The 21,094-nt window shown below is 51.5% G+C and overlaps 1 protein-coding gene across 3 annotated transcripts; it reads left to right on the top strand.

Moving 5' to 3' along the window:
- Window positions 1-696: 696 nt before the first annotated feature.
- SHF (Src homology 2 domain containing F) lies at window positions 697-20,838 on the top strand (the record flags this gene model as incomplete). 3 transcript variants are annotated; one of them, XM_080930908.1, is made up of 7 exons in its annotated part: window positions 697-1,176; window positions 10,361-10,502; window positions 12,842-13,048; window positions 14,789-14,929; window positions 16,130-16,301; window positions 16,443-16,562; window positions 20,431-20,838. In XM_080930908.1, the coding sequence occupies 7 exons, from the start codon at window positions 697-699 to the stop codon at window positions 20,615-20,617; spliced, it is 1,449 nt and encodes a 482-aa protein (XP_080787034.1). In that variant the 3' UTR covers window positions 20,618-20,838. The 3 variants fall into 3 exon arrangements, with proteins under 3 accessions (XP_080787034.1, XP_080787035.1, XP_080787036.1); XM_080930909.1 differs by lacking the exon at window positions 14,789-14,929; XM_080930910.1 differs by lacking the exons at window positions 14,789-14,929; window positions 16,130-16,301 and having other exon boundaries at window positions 16,370-16,562.
- Between the last annotated feature and the right edge of the window lie 256 nt (window positions 20,839-21,094).

The raw sequence follows: 21,094 nt of genomic DNA, 5'->3' as shown, positions 1-21,094 counted from the left end.
CGTTTCTCGACTTGATTTATTGACTTGTCTGTTTCAATTCTGTCACAAACCGATTGACAAATCCAGGATATAGCTTGAGGGGTTTCCACAGGAAAGCAGTGCAGCTGCTAGGAGGACTGCGTGGGCCTGCAGTGTAAGGGTGGATTGAAATTGTTTGTGCGAGGGCTGTTAGCATTTGAAGCTGGTGGGTGGGTGTGGAAACATCAGAGCAATGGGTGTCTCTGGGGAACGGATAACATGCCACGTGAGAAGTTTGCCTGAATGGAAAGGCAACCTAGGTTTGGGTGGTACTCCCACGGTGAGGGCAGTGATAAGTACATCCGAAGAGCAGAGTCTTCGAAATGTTTGGGGTTTTGCATTTGGGGAAAAGGAATAAGATGAGCAGTATGTGCCTGGGGACTCATCTTCCCGCGTCTGACGCAAACTGGAAGGTGGAAAAGAAGAGCAGATGGGACTAGTGAGCGCCCCACGGGAACACGCGTAGCTACACGTGGAAGATTCAGCATCGCGCAGCAAATGCTCCCCGCACCCCGCAGTCTCCCATCTACTCCTCTCCGAGTCCTCGGGTCCCCGTTAGGCAGCGGGCCCCGCCCCTCTTGTCACTGACAAGCCCCGCCCCTCCCGCCGGCGCAGCCCCGCCCCCTCTCGCCCCGCCCCCCGCCGCCCGCGGTCTGCTGGTTCAGTTGGGAGGGCCCCATGCTACTGAGCGGAGCTCCTCCTACGGGCTCCGGCCCGGGGCCGCGGGCGCAGGGCAGCGCGGGGGGCGGCCCCGGGGGATCCCGCCGCGGGGCTGGGGGTGCGGGGACCGGCCCGGGAGGGGGCGGCAGTGGCGGAGTCGCAAAGTGGCTGCGGGAGCACCTGGGCTTTCGTGGGGGCGGAGGGGGCGCCAAACCCGCCCCCCCAGAGCCCGACTACCGCCCCCCAGCGCCCTGCCCGGCCGCGCCCCCTGCGCCGCCCCCGGACATCCTGGCCGCCTACCGGCTGCAGCGAGACCGCGACTTCGAGGACCCCTACTCCGGGGGCTCGTCCGTGTCCGCCGCCCTCTCCACCCCTGCGGTCCCTGGCCCCACTCCGCCTCCGCGCCACGGCTCACCCCCACACCGCCTCATTCGGGTCGAGACCCCCGGGCCCCCAGCGCCCCCTCCTGACTCTGGACCCTCTGCCAGCAGCGACAGGGTGAGTGCAGCGCCGAGCGTGGGTGTCCAGGAGGGGTGGTGGTCTGAGGTCTGGAGATTTAGGGAGGGACAAAGGTGGCTTGGCTGGGGCTCACTCAGCCTTTAGCTGCCAGTATTTCTGGTTGACATAGGCTTCGTCCCTGACACGGGGGCTCAAATTTTGACCCCTTTGTTAGCTTCTCCACCGACTAATCCGAGCCCCAAACTCTGCCCTGTTTCCTGTTAGGGCCCCACGACCTCCCTCATGGGCTCTTCCCTCAGCTTTGCAACCTCTCCACACTGATCCTGGAACCTTTTTTTTCTAACGGGCATTGAGAAGCACCCCTCCCTCCCCTTTGCTGGTTTATGGCCTTTGTGCCCTCTCCGGAGCAGCAGCTTCTCTGCCCTTTGATCTCTGACTCTTCCCTCCACAAAGCTTTCCTCTCCCCCTCCTCTTCCCCTTCTCCTTCCTCCCACCCTGTCTTGGAGTTGCAGGTCTAAAGCCCCTGAAAGGAGCTGAAAACTAAGATTTCCTACGGGAGCACAGCGAACACTGGCCTTTGCCATCCCCGGTGGGATTAGACGGGGTGCACTGTTGTACCCTGGATGTCAATATGGGCACTGTCCAGCTCTTATTGAAGAATTTCACCCCTGGGGTACAGGCACACTCCTTCCAGTGTTCCCCCAAGTATGAGGACACTGGTGGTCAGGACCTGTTGCCCAGTTAAGGCTGAGTGACTGGGTTCATTCATCATCTCCTCTTGGCTTCCCTCTTTCTCGGTCCAGTCTGAGAGAGACTGGAGGAAGAATCCCAATAGTTTGTTTCTCAGGACACCTACCTTCCTTCTTCCAGTTTTATCCTGTCGTGAATGGTACACAGCAGAAAGCTGTCCTTAGTCTCCCCCATCCCTAAATCGGAGGACGGTGACTCTGAGCCACCCCAATTCTGTTGCCTCCCAACATGTCTGAGAGCTCATCCCTCCAGGGCTTGCTCATCTCTCTCCTCAATAGAGAAGATTTTTATTTGATTGGAGAGCAGTTAATGTCTGAATCCTCAGGTTTCAGAATTGGGCTTTTTAGCCAAAAGATCACTGTCCTGCTAGGCTTGCTGGATAAAAGCTGTGTTGGGGTCGGAAGGAGCCCCAGATGTGTGAATCATCCCCCCCCCCCCATAGTTCCTGCCATAGAGCATGGCTGACCATGCTGGCTCATCATCCTTAAGCTGAAGAAGGTCCAAGAGCATTTCTCCCAGGCTGTTGTTTGATGAGATGGTGGTATGGCAGTGAAGCAGAGGGGAGTTGCTAGGCCTTGTCCTCCCCACGGACCAGTCTCCTCCCTGGCCACTGGCTGTTGGCCCATGGTCTAAGCTGTCCTTGGCTATTCTCCTTCCTGTAGTGGCTTAGAATGACCTAACAAGCTGCCCACCACACTGTGGGCTCCTCCAGGAAAAATCGGGGTTTTTTGTTTTGTTCTATTTGTCATTTCTCTGTCTCCAAACTGTCTGACCCAGTGTCCTGAAATGGTGCATGCCCATTAACCGGGTGGCTTAAGGGTCAGGGATTTCCAAGACATGGTTTTGGAAATGTTTTCCCAGAAGCCTCCAAGGAAGGAGCTGAAGCCCTATGCACAGACCCTCAGACCTCCTTCCTGCCAAGACTGTCTGTGCTTCACTGGGTCAGCTCTGACCTGTGGGTCTTTGCAGGCCTGGGGGAGGGGATGCTCAAGAGGTGTCTGAGTCTCTTGCCAGCCAACCACGGAGACAGGAATGAAATCCGACAGGCTCTCCCAGGATCCACACAATCTGTGCTTTCTTTGGTGTGTGTGATAAAAGGATCCAGGATGTACCATCTGAGCCGTCCCATGGGCTGACCTATGGCTCCTCATTATTCACAAATCAATCAACTCCCTACCATCTAGGAACAGAATTTGAGAGATCCCAGAGTATTCCCCTAGGAAAAGCTAAGCCAGACAAGGCATGTGAGCTCTTGCTCTAAACCCAGGTGGCCAGACACCCACAGGGCCTACTGAGTATACAGTGACCGAGTGTACAGGGATCCAGTGTACAGGGACGAGTGTACAGGGACCCAGGGTACAGGGACCCAGTGTACAGGGACCCAGGGTACAGGGACCCAGTGTACAGGGACCCAGGGTACAGGGATCCAGTGTACAGGGACCCAGGGTACAGGGACCCAGGGTACAGGGACCCAGGGTACAGGGATCCAGTGTACAGGGACCCAGGGTACAGGGACCGAGTATACAGGGACCCAGGGTACAGGGACCCAGGGTACAGGGACCCAGGGTACAGGGACCGAGTATACAGGGACCCAGGGTACAGGGACCGAGTATACAGGGACCCAGTACAGGGACCCAGGGTACAGAGCTGCCTCTAGACCACCACTCCTGCAGAGGTGCGGTTTCTATGTTATGTGGCTGCTTCCCCTCTCTTCCCAGCTTTGCAGAGCTCCTTGGCTGACAGAAAGAGGTTCCAGAGCACCCAGGGCGCTGTGTCCTGAGGTGGAATAGGTACAAGTGCTTCCTCCACTAGGCTAGAGATGCCAAGGAGCCATAGGGCGAGGAGGTAAGAGGGAGTGGGGATCTGGACAAGGCCCTAAGGTCCTGGGGTTCCTTAGCCTACTATCTGTGCTGGGTTCTCTGGTTGCTGGCCCACTCTGAAACCCCCTGGTAGGACTGGCAAAGACACAGAACTGGCCATCTGGCCAGGCCTGGCAGGGCAGGTATGGGGACAGCAAGAGCGACACCCTGCAACCAACAGCCAGGGCCCGGCCAGATGGCCCCCAAAGAACCCCCTCTGGTGCTGGGCCCTTGTCCCACTTCCAGGCTCTGCTCTGACAGAAGGCCCAGGGTGTTGGGCCTCCTCCTCGTGCATTCACTGTTCTCCAGGCTTCAACGGGAAAAACACTTGATCTGATTAGGGAATGGGGCTGAGAGTAAATGAAGGTCGAGTTGCCTTTCACATCTGCAGTGTGTCCTCTGGTGTGCCAGCATGAAGGCGAGACCTGATGTGACTATCAGAACAGGCACCCCATATGGATACCAGGCCTCTATTCTTCACTCATGGGAGCACTGCTAGGGCTCTTGAGCACCCAGAAGTTATGTGCAGGTATTTCTCATTTATATGGGAAAAGGCTCATAGCTCTCATATTTTTACAGGAGTTTATAGCCTCCCCAAAATAGTATTGAAAAAAAATGTAAAAACCTTTAAAAGATTTCATTAACAGTTTTAAACATTGTGTGTGTGTGTGTGTGAGTGTGTGTGTGTGTGCACGCGCGCGCGTGCGAGCATCTGTATGTGGCTTTGTGTATATGCATGCACTGCCCTTCAAGACCAGAAGAGGGTGTCAGATCCCCTGGAGCTGTAGTTACAGAAAGTTGTGAGCTACCAGATGTGGATGCTGGGAACCAAATTCGGATTCTTTTCAAGAGGAGCGAGTGCTCTTATATGCCGCACCACCCCTCGAGCCCCATACTGAAAACCTTTATAAAATTGAAATGTGTGTGTACTTGCATACAGACACACATGCAAAAGTCAGAGGAACTCCTTGCAAGTACTGAGTCCTAGGACTCAAACTGAAGTAGGCTTGGTGGCAGGAACCTTTACCCACTGAGCCAGCTCTTGAGCCCAGTATGGAGAACTTTTTACAACAGGTGTGTGTCACAGATGCACTGCGTGGGCGCAGCGCTTCCAGGCTCCTTTTAGAAAGCAGTGAGCAAATGGGAAGATGAATGTGAGGTAGGAGGCTGAGGTGTTTGTCTTCTATCCTGATGCTCCTGTGCTGATGATTGTGTAGAGGCTGCTGAAACTAGGACCACTCTTAGACGGCGTCCATTGAGTGTGGTGTGACCTCTGGTGATGTTGATCTGGGTTCTGAGAAGGACACCCATTCCGTGGGGGTTTTGTTGTTGTTGTTGTTGTTTTGGGTTTGGTGGGGGGCGTTGAGGTTTGTTCTTTTTTAAAGTTTGCCTTCTTATGTCTTCACAGAGTATGGAAGCCTGGTTAGCTTGTCTTGTTCTTATTCTGTGTTGGAGATACAGGGGGTGGGAGGGGATGTGGCAAAGGGAGGAGTCCAGGGGAAGGACTGGTGTGGCCCAGTTAGGCCAGCCCAGGGCTGTGTTGTCACTGGCACTCCAAGGATGGCTGAAGACTGTGACTGCGGATGGGTTATGGACTGGCCTGTTTCCTCTATTCGGTGCTGCCTCGCACTGCAGTACCACAGTCTGGAACCAGACATCTAGGAGACATCAGCACAGGCTGGGTCAGTGAGTGACTTGGTCAAGCATCACCTTGACCCTTGCACTCTGCCTTTTGAGGGTTGACAACAGCTGAGACCCTGGTGCTCGTGGATGGCAGAAGAAAACTGCCTAGGCTGAGCAAGTCCTGGCTGGGGCTGGGTACCCAGAGGGGGTACCTCTGTAATTCAACCTTAGGGTGTCTCACTCTTCTTAGAGCTTATTTTGTGTCTGTCAGTATGAGCTCCTGGGGGAACCCCAAAATTTGGTCTCTTTGTCTTTAATAATACTGTGTCTGGCATTTACTGAGCATGTGTCTTGTGCCTGGCACCATTTCCCACAGCTAATGTATATTGGGCCAGTCAGTGCTTACAGCAACCCTGTAAGAAAGAGTCTAGCCTTGGGTTGTACATGGAGAGCTGAAACACAGGGATGTTGAGTCCTACTTGTAGGGCATCTCAGATAGCAAGCGGTAGACCTGAAGCTGACAGCCCAGCAATATGATTCTAGACTCAGCATCACACCAGGTCCCTCAGCACCTGCCACCAGGGCCTGCGCATTCATGCAGTGTTTGCTAACTAGCAGTGAGAGACTCCAGGAGGAGAGATGACGTAGGGTGTGTTCTGCGCCTAAATCAGGTGGAACTGTCTCGAAGTAAACACAGACACAACACATCCTACAAGGGTTGGTGACATCAGCCACTTGTCTGTGATGTTGGGTGTTTTGTAAGTATGGCCTTACTTTTATAATTAGAAATCAGGGAGTAACCCATTTGGGTTATTATTATTGTTTTGTGTGTGTGTGTGTGTGTGTGTGTGTGTGTGTGTGTGTGTGTATAAAGGGCATCAGATCTCATTACAAATGGTTGTGAGCCACCATATGGTTGCTGAGAATTGAACTCAGGACCTCTGGAATAGCAGTCAGTGTTCCTAACCACTGAACCATCTCTCTCCAGCCCCCCATTTATACTATGTTGGCATCTCCCAAGCATGTGCCATAGGAAAAGATATTACAATAAGTAGGAGTAGCAGGGACAGATGTTTGGCCTCAAAAAGTAAGTACTGTGCTCTTAAACTCACTGATTAGATCATTGGTTTTCAGTGACAAAGGGTTAAATACTGTGGAGAAATTCTAAATTAAACGGAATCAGACTGTCAACACCTGTGATTTCGCTTTCTCTAGTGCTAAAGATTAAGCCTGATGGGGGTCTTGCAATGCTAGGCAAATTCTCTTGTCACTGAGCTATGTCCTCAGCCCCTAAACTAAAATATAAACCTAAAACTTGAGGAAAGAAAATATTGGAGACATTTGTAAAAAGGTACTGAGCGTTAGGTGACTTGGGTCAGTCTTGTGCATTGCAGTACCTGTGGGCACCAGAAGAGGGCACTGGTTGATTGCCCCAACTGAAGTTTTGATGGTTTGTGAGCCACCACAATGTGGGTGCTAGAAGTTGAACCCAGGTCCTCTGGAAGAGCAACCAGTGCTCTTAACTGCTGAGCCATCTCTCCATCCTTAAGAGCATACATTTATTGACCACTCATCCCGTCAACCTTCCAGCTAAGAATATTACAGCTCCTTTTTGCTATTTATCCCTTGCCCTTTCTGCTACAGCGGGGAGGGGGAAAAAGAAAGACTCGGGCTTGCAAGCACTTGTGAACTTGAAGCTGTGGAGGAAATGCGCAGTAAGAGTTTGGGAACTCTGAAGTCCACAAAGTACCTGTTCTGCAAACACCCGGCCCCCAGAACCCATTGCTAGGGTCAGAAACATGTTGCTGAGGCCAACTGCAAAGTGGAAGTTGGAGACAGATGGTCGTCCCGTTGCTGCTTTGGGAGAGGCGTAGGCAGGAAGGCGATTCGAAGGCTGGCAGTTGCTCTGGGAGGGCCACTGCCCAACTGAACAGATGGGTGGCAGGGTCCTAGAGACAGCTTACAGGATGGCAGACAAGAGAGCAGGGAGTGACAAAGGGCCCTTTGAGTAGCCGCTACCTTACTTCCTTGTTGGGAAGTATTTCAGCACTTTAGCAGCGCCCCAGCTACAAAAGAGAATATACTTGAGTATTGCCCTTGTGTTGGGTGCCTTTCAAAAATGGATTCTCCAGTGAGCCTTAGTCTCCCACTGCCGCTGTTCATCCAGGTCATTCAGAGGTCAGAGTGACTGGAGCAGGTGGCACTGATGTCACTTCAATAGAAGTCTGGGTAGAAGCTCCTTTAGACATCCAGTAAATACGCATTTGGCATCAGCTATGTGTTGGGCCTGTGATGAGTGTTGGGTGAGCAGTGGGCACATCAGAAAGGGGTCAGGGGAGCACAGACAACAGATTGTAGTAAGTAGGCCAAATGGAGTCTGCAGGGACTGTTTTCCTGGGAGCAATTTATCCCCCTCTAGACACAGAAACACTAGGCAAGCAAGCTCGGGATCTGACTTAGATTTTCTGTGCCCGGAGTTGGTACCAGTCCTGCTAGCCTTCCCAGCTGGTGACTCTGCTGCCACTCCTGTTCTGGGCCTTGTGGGTAGCTCTGCACGCTCCAGCCCAGGGTGGGGGTCTGGGGCTTCCTGGAGCAGGGTGTGGAACCAGGAGTGCAACAGAAGCGCCTTTGAGCTGTCAGTAGAACCTCCACCTGGTTGCCTAGAGGCACTGTCAGCTGGCGCTGGAGTGGCCCACGCCAGTCTGGGAGGGGTAGGGATTCCAGGAAGAAGCAACTGTGTGCAACTCTGACCAGGCTTGCTGAGGGGGAGGCCTGGAAGGGCTCTGAAGTAAGGCCCCCAGGAGGCTGGGATGGGTGTTGAGGGCTGCACTTCACTGAGAAGCTTCTTCTTCGAATGTAGTCTTGTTTGGAAAGACTTGGTTCTCTTTGAATGACACTGTGTATCAAAGCTTGTTTTGCTTTGTTTTGTTTTGTTTTCTACATCATCTAAATCATTGTGTGTGTGTGGGGGGGGGGTGCTTTCATCCATCCCTCTCCTTTTATGCGATGGATTTAACATAATTACAGAGAGCTGTCAGTTCTTGGAAATTTAGTTGTAAATGTGGGTCCTGCCCCCAGGAAGTGCCCAGTCTGCCTAAAGACACAACAGCAGAACAAGCATTTGCCACATAAAGCAATCAGACAGAGGTACCTAATGGGCTGGCCCCTGAGGAGCATGGAGGGGCTTCTAAGAGCAGAAACCTGAGTAAGGATTAGCCAGGACAAGAAAGTGGTGCAGGCAGAGAGGAAGCCTGCATTGATTAAAACAACCACGGTGCTTTCCAAAGAGGAAAGTAGAACCTCGTGTTCTCTAACCTTGAACTCTTTTCTCATAACACTGGAGGTCTATTTATTGTGAGGTGTAAGGATAATGTGTCAGGTGACTCAGACACCGTAGAAGGGCTGCCACCCAGGAGTTGATGCTGTGTGCTGACTGGCAGAGTTGCCAGCAGTGGGCAGTGAGTGATGCTGTGGATGCCAGTGTCCTGGGAGGGGGAAAAAAACAAAGCTGGGGATGGGGGGGGGACAGTGTGTGACAGACCTGAACAGATTCATCAGTGATGGGGCTGATAGAATAAGAGATGTTTACAGCCTTCTGTCAGTTGCTTATTGGAGCTCGAGAGACACGCATGAGTTGTGCAGGCTAGCAGATAGCCTGGGTCACTGATGGGTTGACTGAGGAGCTGATGAGCTACCCCAAGCAGGCAGGTGTGAAGGGAAAGGAGCTGAGGGCCAGACTGAAACTAGGTAGGAGCTAAAACGCCTGAGGATAAGGTAGAAGCAGCCACTAGGACAATCTCAAGAACCTATAGATGGGTCACATGGGGCCAAAGGGATATGTGAGGTGGGGTTGATTTCTTTCTCCATCTTGCCCTCCCATGGCTCCCCATTCCCACATCCTCTCTCTGAGGGCAGGGTGGTCACCTAGCTCAGTAGGTTCCCTCAGATCTGAAGCCTAGGCTTCGGTTGGGTGAGATACAGGAGGGGCCATTCCCTGCCCCAGAACCTCCTCTGATGCCAGCTGTGACCTCTGAGTGGTGCAATGTTCCAGGGTCTGGCATGGTGAGTCCTACCTTTTCTTGCCCAGCTTGGAGAAAGACTCCATTGTCCTCAGCCCTGCCCTGCCCTGCGCACCTTGACTTCCTCTGGTGTCACTGGTGTGCCAATGTATGAGAAAGGGACAGGCAGCAGGGGAAATAGAAAGCTAAGACTGGTTTTCTGGATCCTGGCCTCTGGGAACTTAGCCAGTTTCAGTAGTGTCCCAGGGCGCCCCAAGGCATTTTCCTCCCAGGAGGCTGAGAGGCCCCACCAGCTACAGGTTGGTAGCCCTGTGCACAAAATTCATGAGTTCCAAATTTGAATTTTCCATTTAAGTTGAATGGTTTGAGGTGTGTTTCCTAACGGCCTCTTATCCAGTTTCTTCAAAGAGAGTTTATGATATCCACAGAACAAGGACCTGACAAGGATCAAATGACAGAATGGTGACTAAGAGGTGTCTTGGCTTCCTTTTTCTTCCTCCCCCTCCCCCTCCTCCTCCTTCCTCTTTTAAATGAGGCAGGGTCTTACCCTGTAACTCTCGTTGGCCGGGAATAGCCTAGAACTTCCAGAGCTCCATCTGCCTCTGCCTTCTGGAGTTAAAGGCTTGTGCTGCACCATCGGCTTCAGTTTCTTCATGGTCACTGGCTCTTTCTTTGTTGACCATCTGTGGAAGTGTGGCAGGCTACACTGGGCTAATCTCTAAGATGCCTCACTGTCCTGCTCTTCAGCACAACCCTTGCAATACATGTGTAGCCGGTGCTTTTGAGGTCTCCCTATGCATAGACTATTGTCCAGCTCAGACCCTAAGATTAACTCTTAAGACCCAACAGCTTCATCCTGGCTATTTAGCCTAGGACGTGACCTCAAGGCAGAAAATAGTAGGAAAGAAAGAAGCCCCATCTCTGCCAGCTGCCTGTCCTTGTCTGAGCCTTGTTATCTTTGTCTCTTCCCAGCTGGCAATCCTAGAGGACTATGCAGACCCATTTGATGTTCAGGAGACGGGTGAAGGCTCGGGAGGAACTTCAGGAGCTCCAGAGAAGGTCCCTGAAAATGATGGCTACATGGAGCCCTACGAGGCCCAAAAGATGATGGCTGGTAAGTGCCGAGGATGAGTTTCCCTGAGGCCTTGGCTCTGCGCAGCAAACCCAAGGACTAGTTCCATGGTCCCTGGCAAATAGGGAGAAAGCCCGTGCCAGGTTCTCAGGAATGTGGTGAGGACTTTCAAGGCTGTGGAAGAGAAGGTATAAGCTGTGGCTTGTGAGGCCACAGAGGAAGCCATGTGCCACAGGTCCTATAGAAGCACTGGAGATAGGCTTCCTGGCTCCAGGATGGTGATATGAGTTGAGTCAACCGTTCCCAAAAGAGGGTCAGTCAGTAGCTTTTGGAGCTGCGCTGAGTTTGGGTAAATGTTATCGAAGAGAGGCATCAGCAGCAGGGTGCCATGGAGGGGCCATGGAAGTGTGTCAGAGGTAGAGTAGAAAGGGCTGAGTTGGACCTGCCCCTGGGGAAACAGAGGCCAAGAGGTGACCCAGGGAAAGAGTCGGAGTTGGGGGTGAAAGGAAAGAGAGGACAGGAGGGGATCAGAGAGGAGGGGTGAAGGGAAGGCCACAGGAATGGTGCCTCAGGCTCTGAGATGGCAGAGACCAAGAAGGATGCAGAGGTTCAAGTAAAGAGTGTGGACTTGAGCCAGCAGAAACAAGATTAATGTGGTCTTTAAGGGGGTTTCTGAGGCCAGGGCATACAGATCCACCTAGAAGAGCTACCAATCATAAAGCTGAGTTAGCAAATGATTTCAGTGCTACTTGGTGTTATTGCTTCTTGGTATTACTGTATTTTTGTTTGGTTTTATAAAATGTGGTCTCAATATGTAATCAGGCTGGCCTAGAATTTATGTAATCCAGGCTGGCCTGAAATTCCTCCTGTCCTTACCTCCCAAGGTCCAGGATTACAGACACATGTCACCATGTCCAGCCCGATTGTTGGGTTGCTAAGGAGCTGTTAATTAAAAAAGTCTTTCTTCCTCTTCTCAGCTTAGAAATAATTAAGAAGTAAAATTAAGGAAAGGGCTAATGGAGATTAAAATGTCAACTTTAGTTGCTGCTAAAGTTGATGGAAGAATATAACTTATCGACGTTGACACAATGGTTTCATTTTCTTGTAATACTTTTCAAGAAAGTTAAATATACCTACTCAGACTTGGCAGCACAGGGTAGCTGTGGGCCTCTGTTCAGGAACACACTTCTTACGTATGGAAGAGAAAGATCCAGAACTCCTGCGTTTCTGCAAGAAGTCAGAGCTGAGGAAAAGAGTGAGCACTCACTGGCCAATCAGATAAGCTGCCCTGCCCTCCTCCTTAGAGATCAGTGAGGAGGAAGAATGTCATCCTTATTTCAAAGAGCCCGTAAGGTGGAGGTTGGTCCTACTAAAAGTCTAGCTATGGAAAGATGAGGTTGAAAGTCATGAGGTGTTGGAAATTAGCAGATGAAGTTAAAGGATGCAGTAGAGTCAGGTCCAGGGGGCGCAGTGTGGTGGGCAGAAGTGGAGAGAGTAAAAAGGCTACCGGGTTAGGTCTGGGAGATAGTATGGGCCGTGAATATCCTGAACTTCTATGTGAAAATTGAAGTGTTTTAACTCTTAGTTTCTCCGGGGAGAAGAGCTGAAGCTGTGGATGGTCCTGGTGATGAAGCCCAGGCTCGTGCATGCTAAGCAAGTGTGCTACCACTGAAATCCAGTCCCAGTTCTAAAACACACATTTTGTGGCAAGTTAGCACTGGAGCTTTTATCAGATTTAGATCGGTGATCCTGAAAGGATTTGCTAGTGAATCTGAAGGGAGCTGATGCCAAAAGGAAGCATAGGTAACAACACAGAGGAGGAGGACCAGACCTCCAGCTGTCCTGATGCTGTCAGGCCTGAGCAAACAGCTTAGGAGTCAGGATAGGGAGAACTAAGCATCGCCTGGGCCTGGGAACAGAAGCCAAGAGGGGATCCAGGAGAAAATGATTGGCAGGAAGAGAGAAGACAGTGGGTAAAGTCAACTTGTCGAAGGGAAAGTTTTAATAAAAGAAGGTCAGTGGTATCTGAGCAACAGATGACTTCCTGATTGATGTGAAGTTACTTTAACTAGAACGGAAGTAGAAATGGATAAGTAAGGAAGTGAGGCTGGGCACTAAGGGAGAGATGAACTAGAGGAGGACTATGCCTCAGTTTCCTTCACATGCCCACTTCAGCTTCCCAGCCTGTGCTGGTCATCCTGGGATCCTTCTCCTTTTACTTTACTATGTGTCTGCCACTTCCTCCCATGGACCCCATGATCTGGGAAATGTCTCAAGGTTGAGGGACCCAGCATTTGTGGCTGCTGAGTTCTCCCCGAGCCAGGGCATAGGTTCTGGGTTGAGTTTACTCCTTACATCTCTCTCCTCTTTGTACTGGGCAGAGATCCGGGGTTCTAAGGAGACGGCAGTTCAACCCCTACCTCTCTATGACACACCCTATGAGCCAGAAGATGAGGGGGCAAGCCCAGAAGGTGAGGGGACTCCCTGGCCCAGGGAGTCCCGCCTGCCTGAGGCTGACGAGAGACCTCCAGAAGAGTATGACCAGCCCTGGGAGTGGAAGAAGGAACGGATTTCCAAAGCCTTTGCTGGTGAGTCTTGCTGGCAGGGCCAGCTCTGTTGGGGCCTCTGTGAACTTTCGGGGAGAAAGAAAGGAGCAGCTCCTAGAAATCAAGCAAGGTCTAGGAGTGGAATTCCAGGGCAGGGTAATTGAGTTCTGTGCCACGGGGCGGGGATGTGGGCAGTGTGGACACAGCACTGTGTGCCGAGCACGGGCAGAGCAAGAGTGAACACAAGCCTACATCTCACCTCTTCCAGGCCAGGCCCAAGCTGTAGCCACCTTTGGGAATCTGGGTAAAAATAAAGACATTCCAGTACAGATTATGAAACCTGTGGTCTCTGGGTTCAGTCCTCAGTTCTGAAAAAAAAAGGAAGGAAGGAAGGAAGGAAGGAAGGAAGGAAGGAAGGAAGGAAGGAAGGAAGAAAAAGAAAGAAAGAAAGTAACTAACTTGTAGCATATGTTTAATATATTTGACAAAGAGGGTTTTTAACACTTCCAGTGACACAAATCGATTGATATGTGTATAACCTGGATCTGGAGGCTGAGTCTCTGGTCTCAGACCCTGCCATACCAGAGGTGTCTGGCTCCCAAGGCTATATTTCAGAGCTGCAGATGGAGGCTCTGAGGTTGCTAAATGAAGATCAGGTTTCTCCTGTCCCAACCACACCACTGTGTCCCAGGCCCACGTCCACCACGGAAACGTACATATTGGCAGTCTGTGGTGGGCGGAGCAAGGGCCTTAAATTGGGAGAGTGCCTTCAATCCTGAATCTGGAGGACTGAGATGCCATTAGATTTCACTCTGCTTCCATGTCCCTACACACACTCTCGAACATGCACACATACACACATACACATGTACCCTATACACATACACACACACATGCATACATACCATACATGCACATGCACACACACACACACACATACGCACATACACACACAGAGAATGCACACACGCACGCACGCACGCACGCACGCACGAATGCACACGAGATCTACCTCTCACACAGAGACAGCTCATCCTGTATCCAGCCCTTAGCTCTGCCCTCCCCACCCTGGCAGCCTGACTGGGAAACCACAGGTTTCTACTTTGCTTCCTGTAAAGCACACACCCATCAAGGATGGGCCATTTATCTCCAGAGGTCTCCTTGGAGAATCAATGCTGTTTGGATTGCTTAATGGGAAAATCTATGTTCATCATTAGGAAATCTCGTTAGTGGTCCAGCAGCCAGCCACTGGTGACGTCACTCAGGACTGGGAGGAGGATTTGATTAAAAAGACAAATCCCTCTGCCCCAAGTCTGAGTATTCCAGATAACCTGAGGTTTCATCCCAGTCTTGGGGTCTGCCAGTTCCCAGGCTGGAGATAGAAAAGTAAGGGTCAGTGGATTATCAGGGTACTGGGGTGTGGTTCTGAGAGGTGTGGGTAGCTCCTGTTCCCATGTTGCACTCTCCTGGTCCTCTTGGTTCCTGGAAGCTAGTGAGGGGGTAGAAGATTAGGGAACCCGTAGGGCTGACCAAGCAAGATCCTACACCTTCCTGTTTGCCACTCAGGACTCCCACCTTTTCCTCACTGGCCAGGCTGGTGTGGTTAGTACCTGCCCTGATCAGTCCTGTTGCCTCCTTCAGTGCTGCCCTTGCCTCTGCCTCTGCCCCTCCTCCTTTCTAGGCTACTGTGTACCTTAGCTCTGCGTTTTGGTGTCTCAACCTCTACCTTTCTCTGTCTCTGTCACTGTCTCTTTCTCTTCTCCCTTCTGCTGCTGGTTCCAGTTGACATAAAGGTCATCAAAGACCTACCTTGGCCTCCGCCTGTGGGACAGCTGGACAGCAGCCCCTCCCTGCCTGACGGGGACAGGGACATCTCCGGTCCAGCTTCACCCCTCCCTGAGCCCAGCCTGGAGGACAGCAGCGGTGGGTCCTTTGGGGACTTATGGCCAGGGCGATAGGTCTTTTACTCCTCAGCCCCTGTGGACTTGGGTTAGAAGAGTCCCCCTTGTTCCTGGAGGAAGAAGGAAAAGGCAATCAATGCACATTCCCCACCCCCACCTGGAGCTGTATGCATGGTCTCTGAACAAAGGCCTTTTTCTAATTTCTGCACCACCGCACAAAAATTCAGCTGGCAGCTATAATTCCAGTACTTGGGAAGCTGAGGCAGGAGGCTTGTCATGAGCTACATAGCTCCATAACAGCCTGGGATATAGAGTGGAACTGTGTCTAAAGAAAGAAAGGAAGAAAGAAAAATCCACTTAAGTTTTAAAACTTTAAGGAGATCCTTGTATCCGGTGGCTGAAGGAATATAAGGTTCAAGAGCTATGAGGAGAAAGAGCCTCTGTTGGGGGGAAGCAAAGGCATCAACTTCTTCCTCTACATCCAGCATGAACAGCCATGGATGTGTGCAGGTGTGTGTGTGTGTGTGTGTGTGTGTGTGTGTGTGTGTGTGCAGGCATGAGCATCCTGTTGTACACCATGCATGAGAATTTGTAGGCATTTTGTAAATGCAGGATAGAGGAGAGTGTCACCTGTGCATGTGACCGGCTTGGAGGGGGTGGGGAGTGTCCCCTTGTGCTAGTTCAGCTACCAGGCTGTCCCGCTTTGGAGATGCAGCTACCTCCCTGGACGTCTGTGAAAGGGGAGGGAAGACAATGGGCAGCAACCTTGGGGTGGAGAGGGCCAGGCAGTCTGGCAGCTTTGGACAGGACTAGGCTGTCAGGATGGCACCAAGGGGAATCAGATAATTGTTCTTAGATCAATAAGTCATTTCTACAGAATAGCCTGGCAGGGTGATTTGGAGAACGGTAATGAACTCTGAAGAGAAAGAAACAATATTATCAACACTGAAGCCACCCTGAGGAGGATGGAAAATAGGAAGGCAGTCCACTGAGGGAGACGGCTTAAGTGGTTTCTCGTGTCATCCTCCTTCAGCTGCCCGAAGTGTGGACTGCGAGGCCCCAGGAGGCTTGGTGTGGTTCTGTCCCTGGAGTCAGTCAGGCAGGCAGGCCTGTAAGCATGCCCTCCCAGAACATGCCTTTGGCCTTTGTGGAGCCCTGGAAGAATAGGGTAGGATACTGCCTCAAGACTCCTCAGGGTCCATGACCAGCCTGTTCCTTACAGCCCAGTTTGAAGGATCGGAGAAGAACTGCCTGTCGCCTGGCCGGGAGGAGAAGGGGCGGCTACCTCCCAGGCTATCTGCTGGGAACCCCAAGTCAGCCAAGCCCCTAAGCATGGAACCCAGCAGCCCCCTGGGGGAGTGGACAGATCCAGCACTGCCTCTGGAAAACCAGGTGTGAGTGTCTGTGTCCAGCTGGGGACTCCCTCCCTCTTCCTCCCCTCCTGGCACTGGCTTCCCTGCAGGGGACACCCAGAAAGGGTGGGCCTGGACGGCGAGGGACCCAGCAGAGATGCCCCCCTTCTCTCTCATCCTCAGCTGGTACCACGGGGCCATCAGCCGAACAGATGCCGAGAACCTGCTCAGGCTGTGCAAAGAGGCCAGCTACCTGGTGCGCAACAGTGAGACCAGCAAGAATGACTTCTCTCTCTCCCTCAAGTGAGTAGGGATGGCCGTGGGTAGAGGGACCCATTAACCTGTGGGGCAGAAGAGGATTCCAGCATTCCCTTCTGGTCCAGCCAGACTGGGAAGAACCAGGTGCCCTTTGAACAACTGCCAGCTCCACCCTGGAGACAATGGGAACCTAAAATGTCTGAGACTCTTCAGGCTTGAAGGGTAGAGTCCCATTCAGAAGGTTTCTATCACTTGCTGTTCAACCTCTCTAGCTCGCCATTTGTTACTGATTGGGCTGATAAGATCTATTTTATGGGGAAGGATTAAGTGGGAGTAATAGCAACTTGATTTAATGCCTTAGCACCTCATGTTTCTAAGATAAATTACTATTGCCATCACTGTAAAACACTAGCATGTAGAAGCACCCGCAAGGAGACATGGGAGGGTGAGGTGAGTAGGAGAGGGCTGAGCATTCCACTGAGTCAACTGCATATGTGAGGGGAGAGGAAGAGGTAGCCAAGATGGGGCCTTGGTTCCCATCAGTGTGTTCCTTGGGAGCAGCGCTACCCAGCTCAGACTCAGACACCCAGGCTCTCTGCCGGGGGATGGTCAGTGCTCCTCTTGGCAGGCAGGAATTCTACCCAGTATAGCTATCTATAAGCCTCAGGTGGAGTGAGGTATACAGTGACCTTCCCCCTTCAGTATGGGAGTATCTTGGACACCTCACCCCACATTCACTGGTATATTAGATACTGGTACATGCCCCCTGTACCCCAAACAAGTCCAAGGGGTAGAAGTGCACATATTTAAGAGATGATTGTTCATCTTCACTAAAAGAGGTCGAGAAATGTACCGAAGAGAGTTAACTAGCCCCGGTTCTATTCTGGGGTTTGACCATAGGCAAATCCTTTAACTTCTCAGGGCCTCAAGTGCTCTTCTTACAGAATGAACTGATATTGTGGGTTTCTTCTAGCTCTTGTATTCTAGGAGTCTGCAATCTATAAAATCAAAAGGAGGATTTTGGAAAAACTCATTTGTCAAAAATATGATTTACACAACTTGAGGTAGCATATTGTTATTAAGATTATGATTGAAAATCTTGGCACGTACCACCTAGCATATATAACTTGTCCAAATCAACTACTGCTGTGCAGGATAAATCTCTTTATATATATATATTATATATATATATAATATATATATATTATATATATATATATATAAATGAAATAGATTCAAGGAGCTTTGTTACTTGCTCAAGGTCACCAGCTAATAATTAAGGCTCTAAGCCAGATGTGGTGTTAGTACCTGTGGCTCCAGTTACTTAGGAAGGATTCCTTACCTCCAAGATTTCCAGACCAGCCTCAAGAACATAGCCCTCTGGGGTTTGAACATACACAGTCTGACTGTTTGAACATACACAGTCTGACTTCAGGAACCGTTCAGTGACAGGCTTCCAGCCCTCACTGACTGCCATTTGCTGGAAATCTGGTACTATCCAGCCAAAAGGGAGACGCCACCAAGGCTTGGGACTTTAGGGTGAAACTGAGCAACGAGGGGTAAAGGACTGCCTTGGTCTGGGGAATAAGAAGGCCGGCCTGGAGGACTGCTACTCTAGCTGATCTCCCTGCCCGGCTGTCTGCCAAGGTCTCGTTTGCATATAAATGGCTTCTCTGAAATACAATTATGGTTTCTCTTCTCTCCCTAATGGAAGGGCTTTCACTTGTAATTAAACAGCTTCCTCAAAAAGCCGGGCCAGCCCTTGGTCTAGAGGCCCAGCTGGTCCCACCCAACATCCTGAGGGTCTGGCAAGGACCTTGCTGTGTCTTAATGTACCCTTGGGACTAGTCCCTGGGGGTTGGAAAAGCACAGCCACTCCTCCTCCAGAGGTTGGTAATGAAGACGAAGGCCAGTTACTCTCCTGAGTCTGAGAGGCAGTTCTCCCACGTGGGCTGGGGTGGGGGGAGGCGAGAGGTCACTCTCAAATCCTGAGGTGAGAGAAGATAAGGCCTGTGCTGCTTCCCACAGTATTTGGGGACCTTTGCTTACTACCCTACTACCCCCCATTGCCCACACCCGTGGCTCCTTTTCCTTGGGGCCTTTGTGCTCACCTTGTACACTAGGCAGTATCTCAGAACCCCAGATGCCTCCATATCCTGATGCACAGCCAGGCAGATCCCTAAGACTTCAGGAACCAGACCCTGGGGGAGAAGTTAGGGCCGGTTCTCCTCCATCCCCTTCTCTTCAGTTCCCTCATTCCTCTCCATTCTTCATTTGTTTCCCAGTGTAATAGGTCTAGTCAAAATGTTTTTTATACCCAGGTAGATGGGGCAACTGGTTTGCTAACCCCTTGACAACAAGGATATCAGGAAGGAAGCAGCCTCCCTCCAGGCCCTGTTTGCCGCCCAGGCCTCTCGGCCCTCTGCTTGCTCCTCTTCCTCTGGGCTCAGGCTAGGAGAAGGCAAACTAGGCTCTGTGCTCTACCAAACATTCCTTAGCCCATGCCTGTGGGTGTGTTACAGACCCAGGGCTTGGCAAGCCAGGCCAGTGGCAGTCTGGATAATTGTTCTTGCTGAGTGTCTCACCCCCATACTTTATAAAGTGGAGGACATTTGAGAACAGGCTAGAGCTTTGCACATTGGGTCTGTCTGAGGGAGTAGGGCTAGCTAATGCTGACTTTCTGGGTTTAGGGAGATGGGAGAGGCAGTGAAAGGTGTTCTCTTGTCAGAGTTTTGGGGTCCAGGTAAAAGACGTCCAGTGTCCCAATGTTGTTTCTCAACAACCTCAGTTTTTCCCAAGGGTTTTAGGAATCTCAGCTAGGGCCAAACCAGGACTAGTGGCCTGAAAGGGAGTTTCAGGGCTATCCGAAGCAAACTTGAAAGTTTTTATTAAAGTCATTTTAGTATATAGTTAAGCATGAGGATTATGAGAAAAAGACATGCTCAGAAGCCCTACATACCCTCTCGTTTTCTTTTGTTTTCCCCATTGTCAGATGGGATTTGGGTTGGGTCTGAAGTTACTATCTTATCACTGGTGGGTTCTTGATAGTATTACTAAAGTAAAATTTTAATCCACAAGAACACAGGAAGGTGGGACAGCTTTGCTGTAAACAGGTTTTCTTCCCCCACAATTTTCAGCCCAACTACAGTATAGGAAAAAGAATGAGCCCCTCCCCAAGGTCATTCACATTCAAGCTGTAAGACCCACCCCACATAGAATCTGAGTTTGAAAGGAATGTTCAGTCTGTGTCAGCAGCCTTTGCAGGGATTGTCAGCTGTGTTTCAATCAGACTGCAGGATGAGGGGCTCCCATTCCCAATCACCTCCACACTGTAATTCCTTCTTCTCTTCTACCTCACTGGGGTAGGTAATGCTAACAGAGTCTCCAGATGATGTCACTCTAGGCCTCAGGCTGGCTGGCCTGAGAGGGCTTGACTTGGGGTAAGACCCAAAGACTGGTGCTGCCATTAAGCTCAAGAAGGGGAGCTGAGCATAGGCTGGGCTGTAGTTGAGTCGGTAAGGTGCTTGCTAGTATATACAAAGCCCTGGGTTCTGTGCTCGGCACCACATAGACTGGCACACACCTACCTCACTTACATGAATCTGTCTCAAAAATCCAGGTTGGGTTAAACTAGCCTTAGCCAGAGGCTGATGAGCTAGGATCACAGAATTGGAGGGTGGAGGTCACTACCAGCACACACCCTGTATACTCACCACGCACACATTCTTGGCACACCCAGTGTCCTCACCACAAAGCCAGTGCCTCATACTACCTACTCAACCCTCCTCTCCCCGCTTCCCTATCCACCTCCCACTTGAAGCTTGGCTTTGGAACCACATTTGCTGGGAAGGTGAGGGGTATAAGTAGGGGACTAGGGGGAACCCTTGGTCACTGGGATCTCTTTCTCTTCTAGGAGCAGTCAGGGCTTCATGCACATGAAGTTGTCCCGGACCAAGGAACACAAGTATGTGTTGGGCCAAAACAGCCCACCTTTCAGCAGCGTTCCTGAGATCGTGCACCACTATGCCAGCCGCAAGCTGCCCATTAAGGGGGCGGAACACATGTCCCTGCTCTACCCTGTGGCCATCCGGACTCTGTAGATGTGAGACCAGGGCACTATGATAGACCTGGACCCAGCCCTTGTCACTTGCACGAGGGCTGCGGTTCGGTTCTCACCAAGGACATGATGTCAGAAACCTGGCTTCCCCTTGTCCTAGGATCTAGTAGGCGCTGAAGATTCCTTAATTTATTATAAAGGGGAGGGAATCGTGGGCCTTGGAATAAAGGGGCTGTGTGAAGCTGGGACCAGAGGAAAGCCTGAGGAGGAAGGGGGTCTCCCCGCCCTAGTCAGACACTAGGGGGGAAGTGGCGACCTCCCACACGGCCATCCTCCGTCCCCCACCCCCAGTCCCCAGAGAGCCAGCCCGGGCTCCGGGCCAGAGGCTCGGCCAGGCAGAATCACGGCCGCCGGCGCCGCCCAGGGGCTGACGGGAGGGGGCGGGGAGCGAGCCAGACTATAAATCTGCGTTGGAGCCGACGGCCGCCTGCAAAAAGCACTTTCCGAGCATCCACTTGCT

This window comes from Micromys minutus, assembly GCF_963924665.1.
Source record: "Micromys minutus genome assembly, chromosome: 17".
NCBI lineage: Eukaryota > Metazoa > Chordata > Mammalia > Rodentia > Muridae > Micromys > Micromys minutus.
This window is presented reverse-complemented; position numbering and strand designations above follow the sequence as displayed.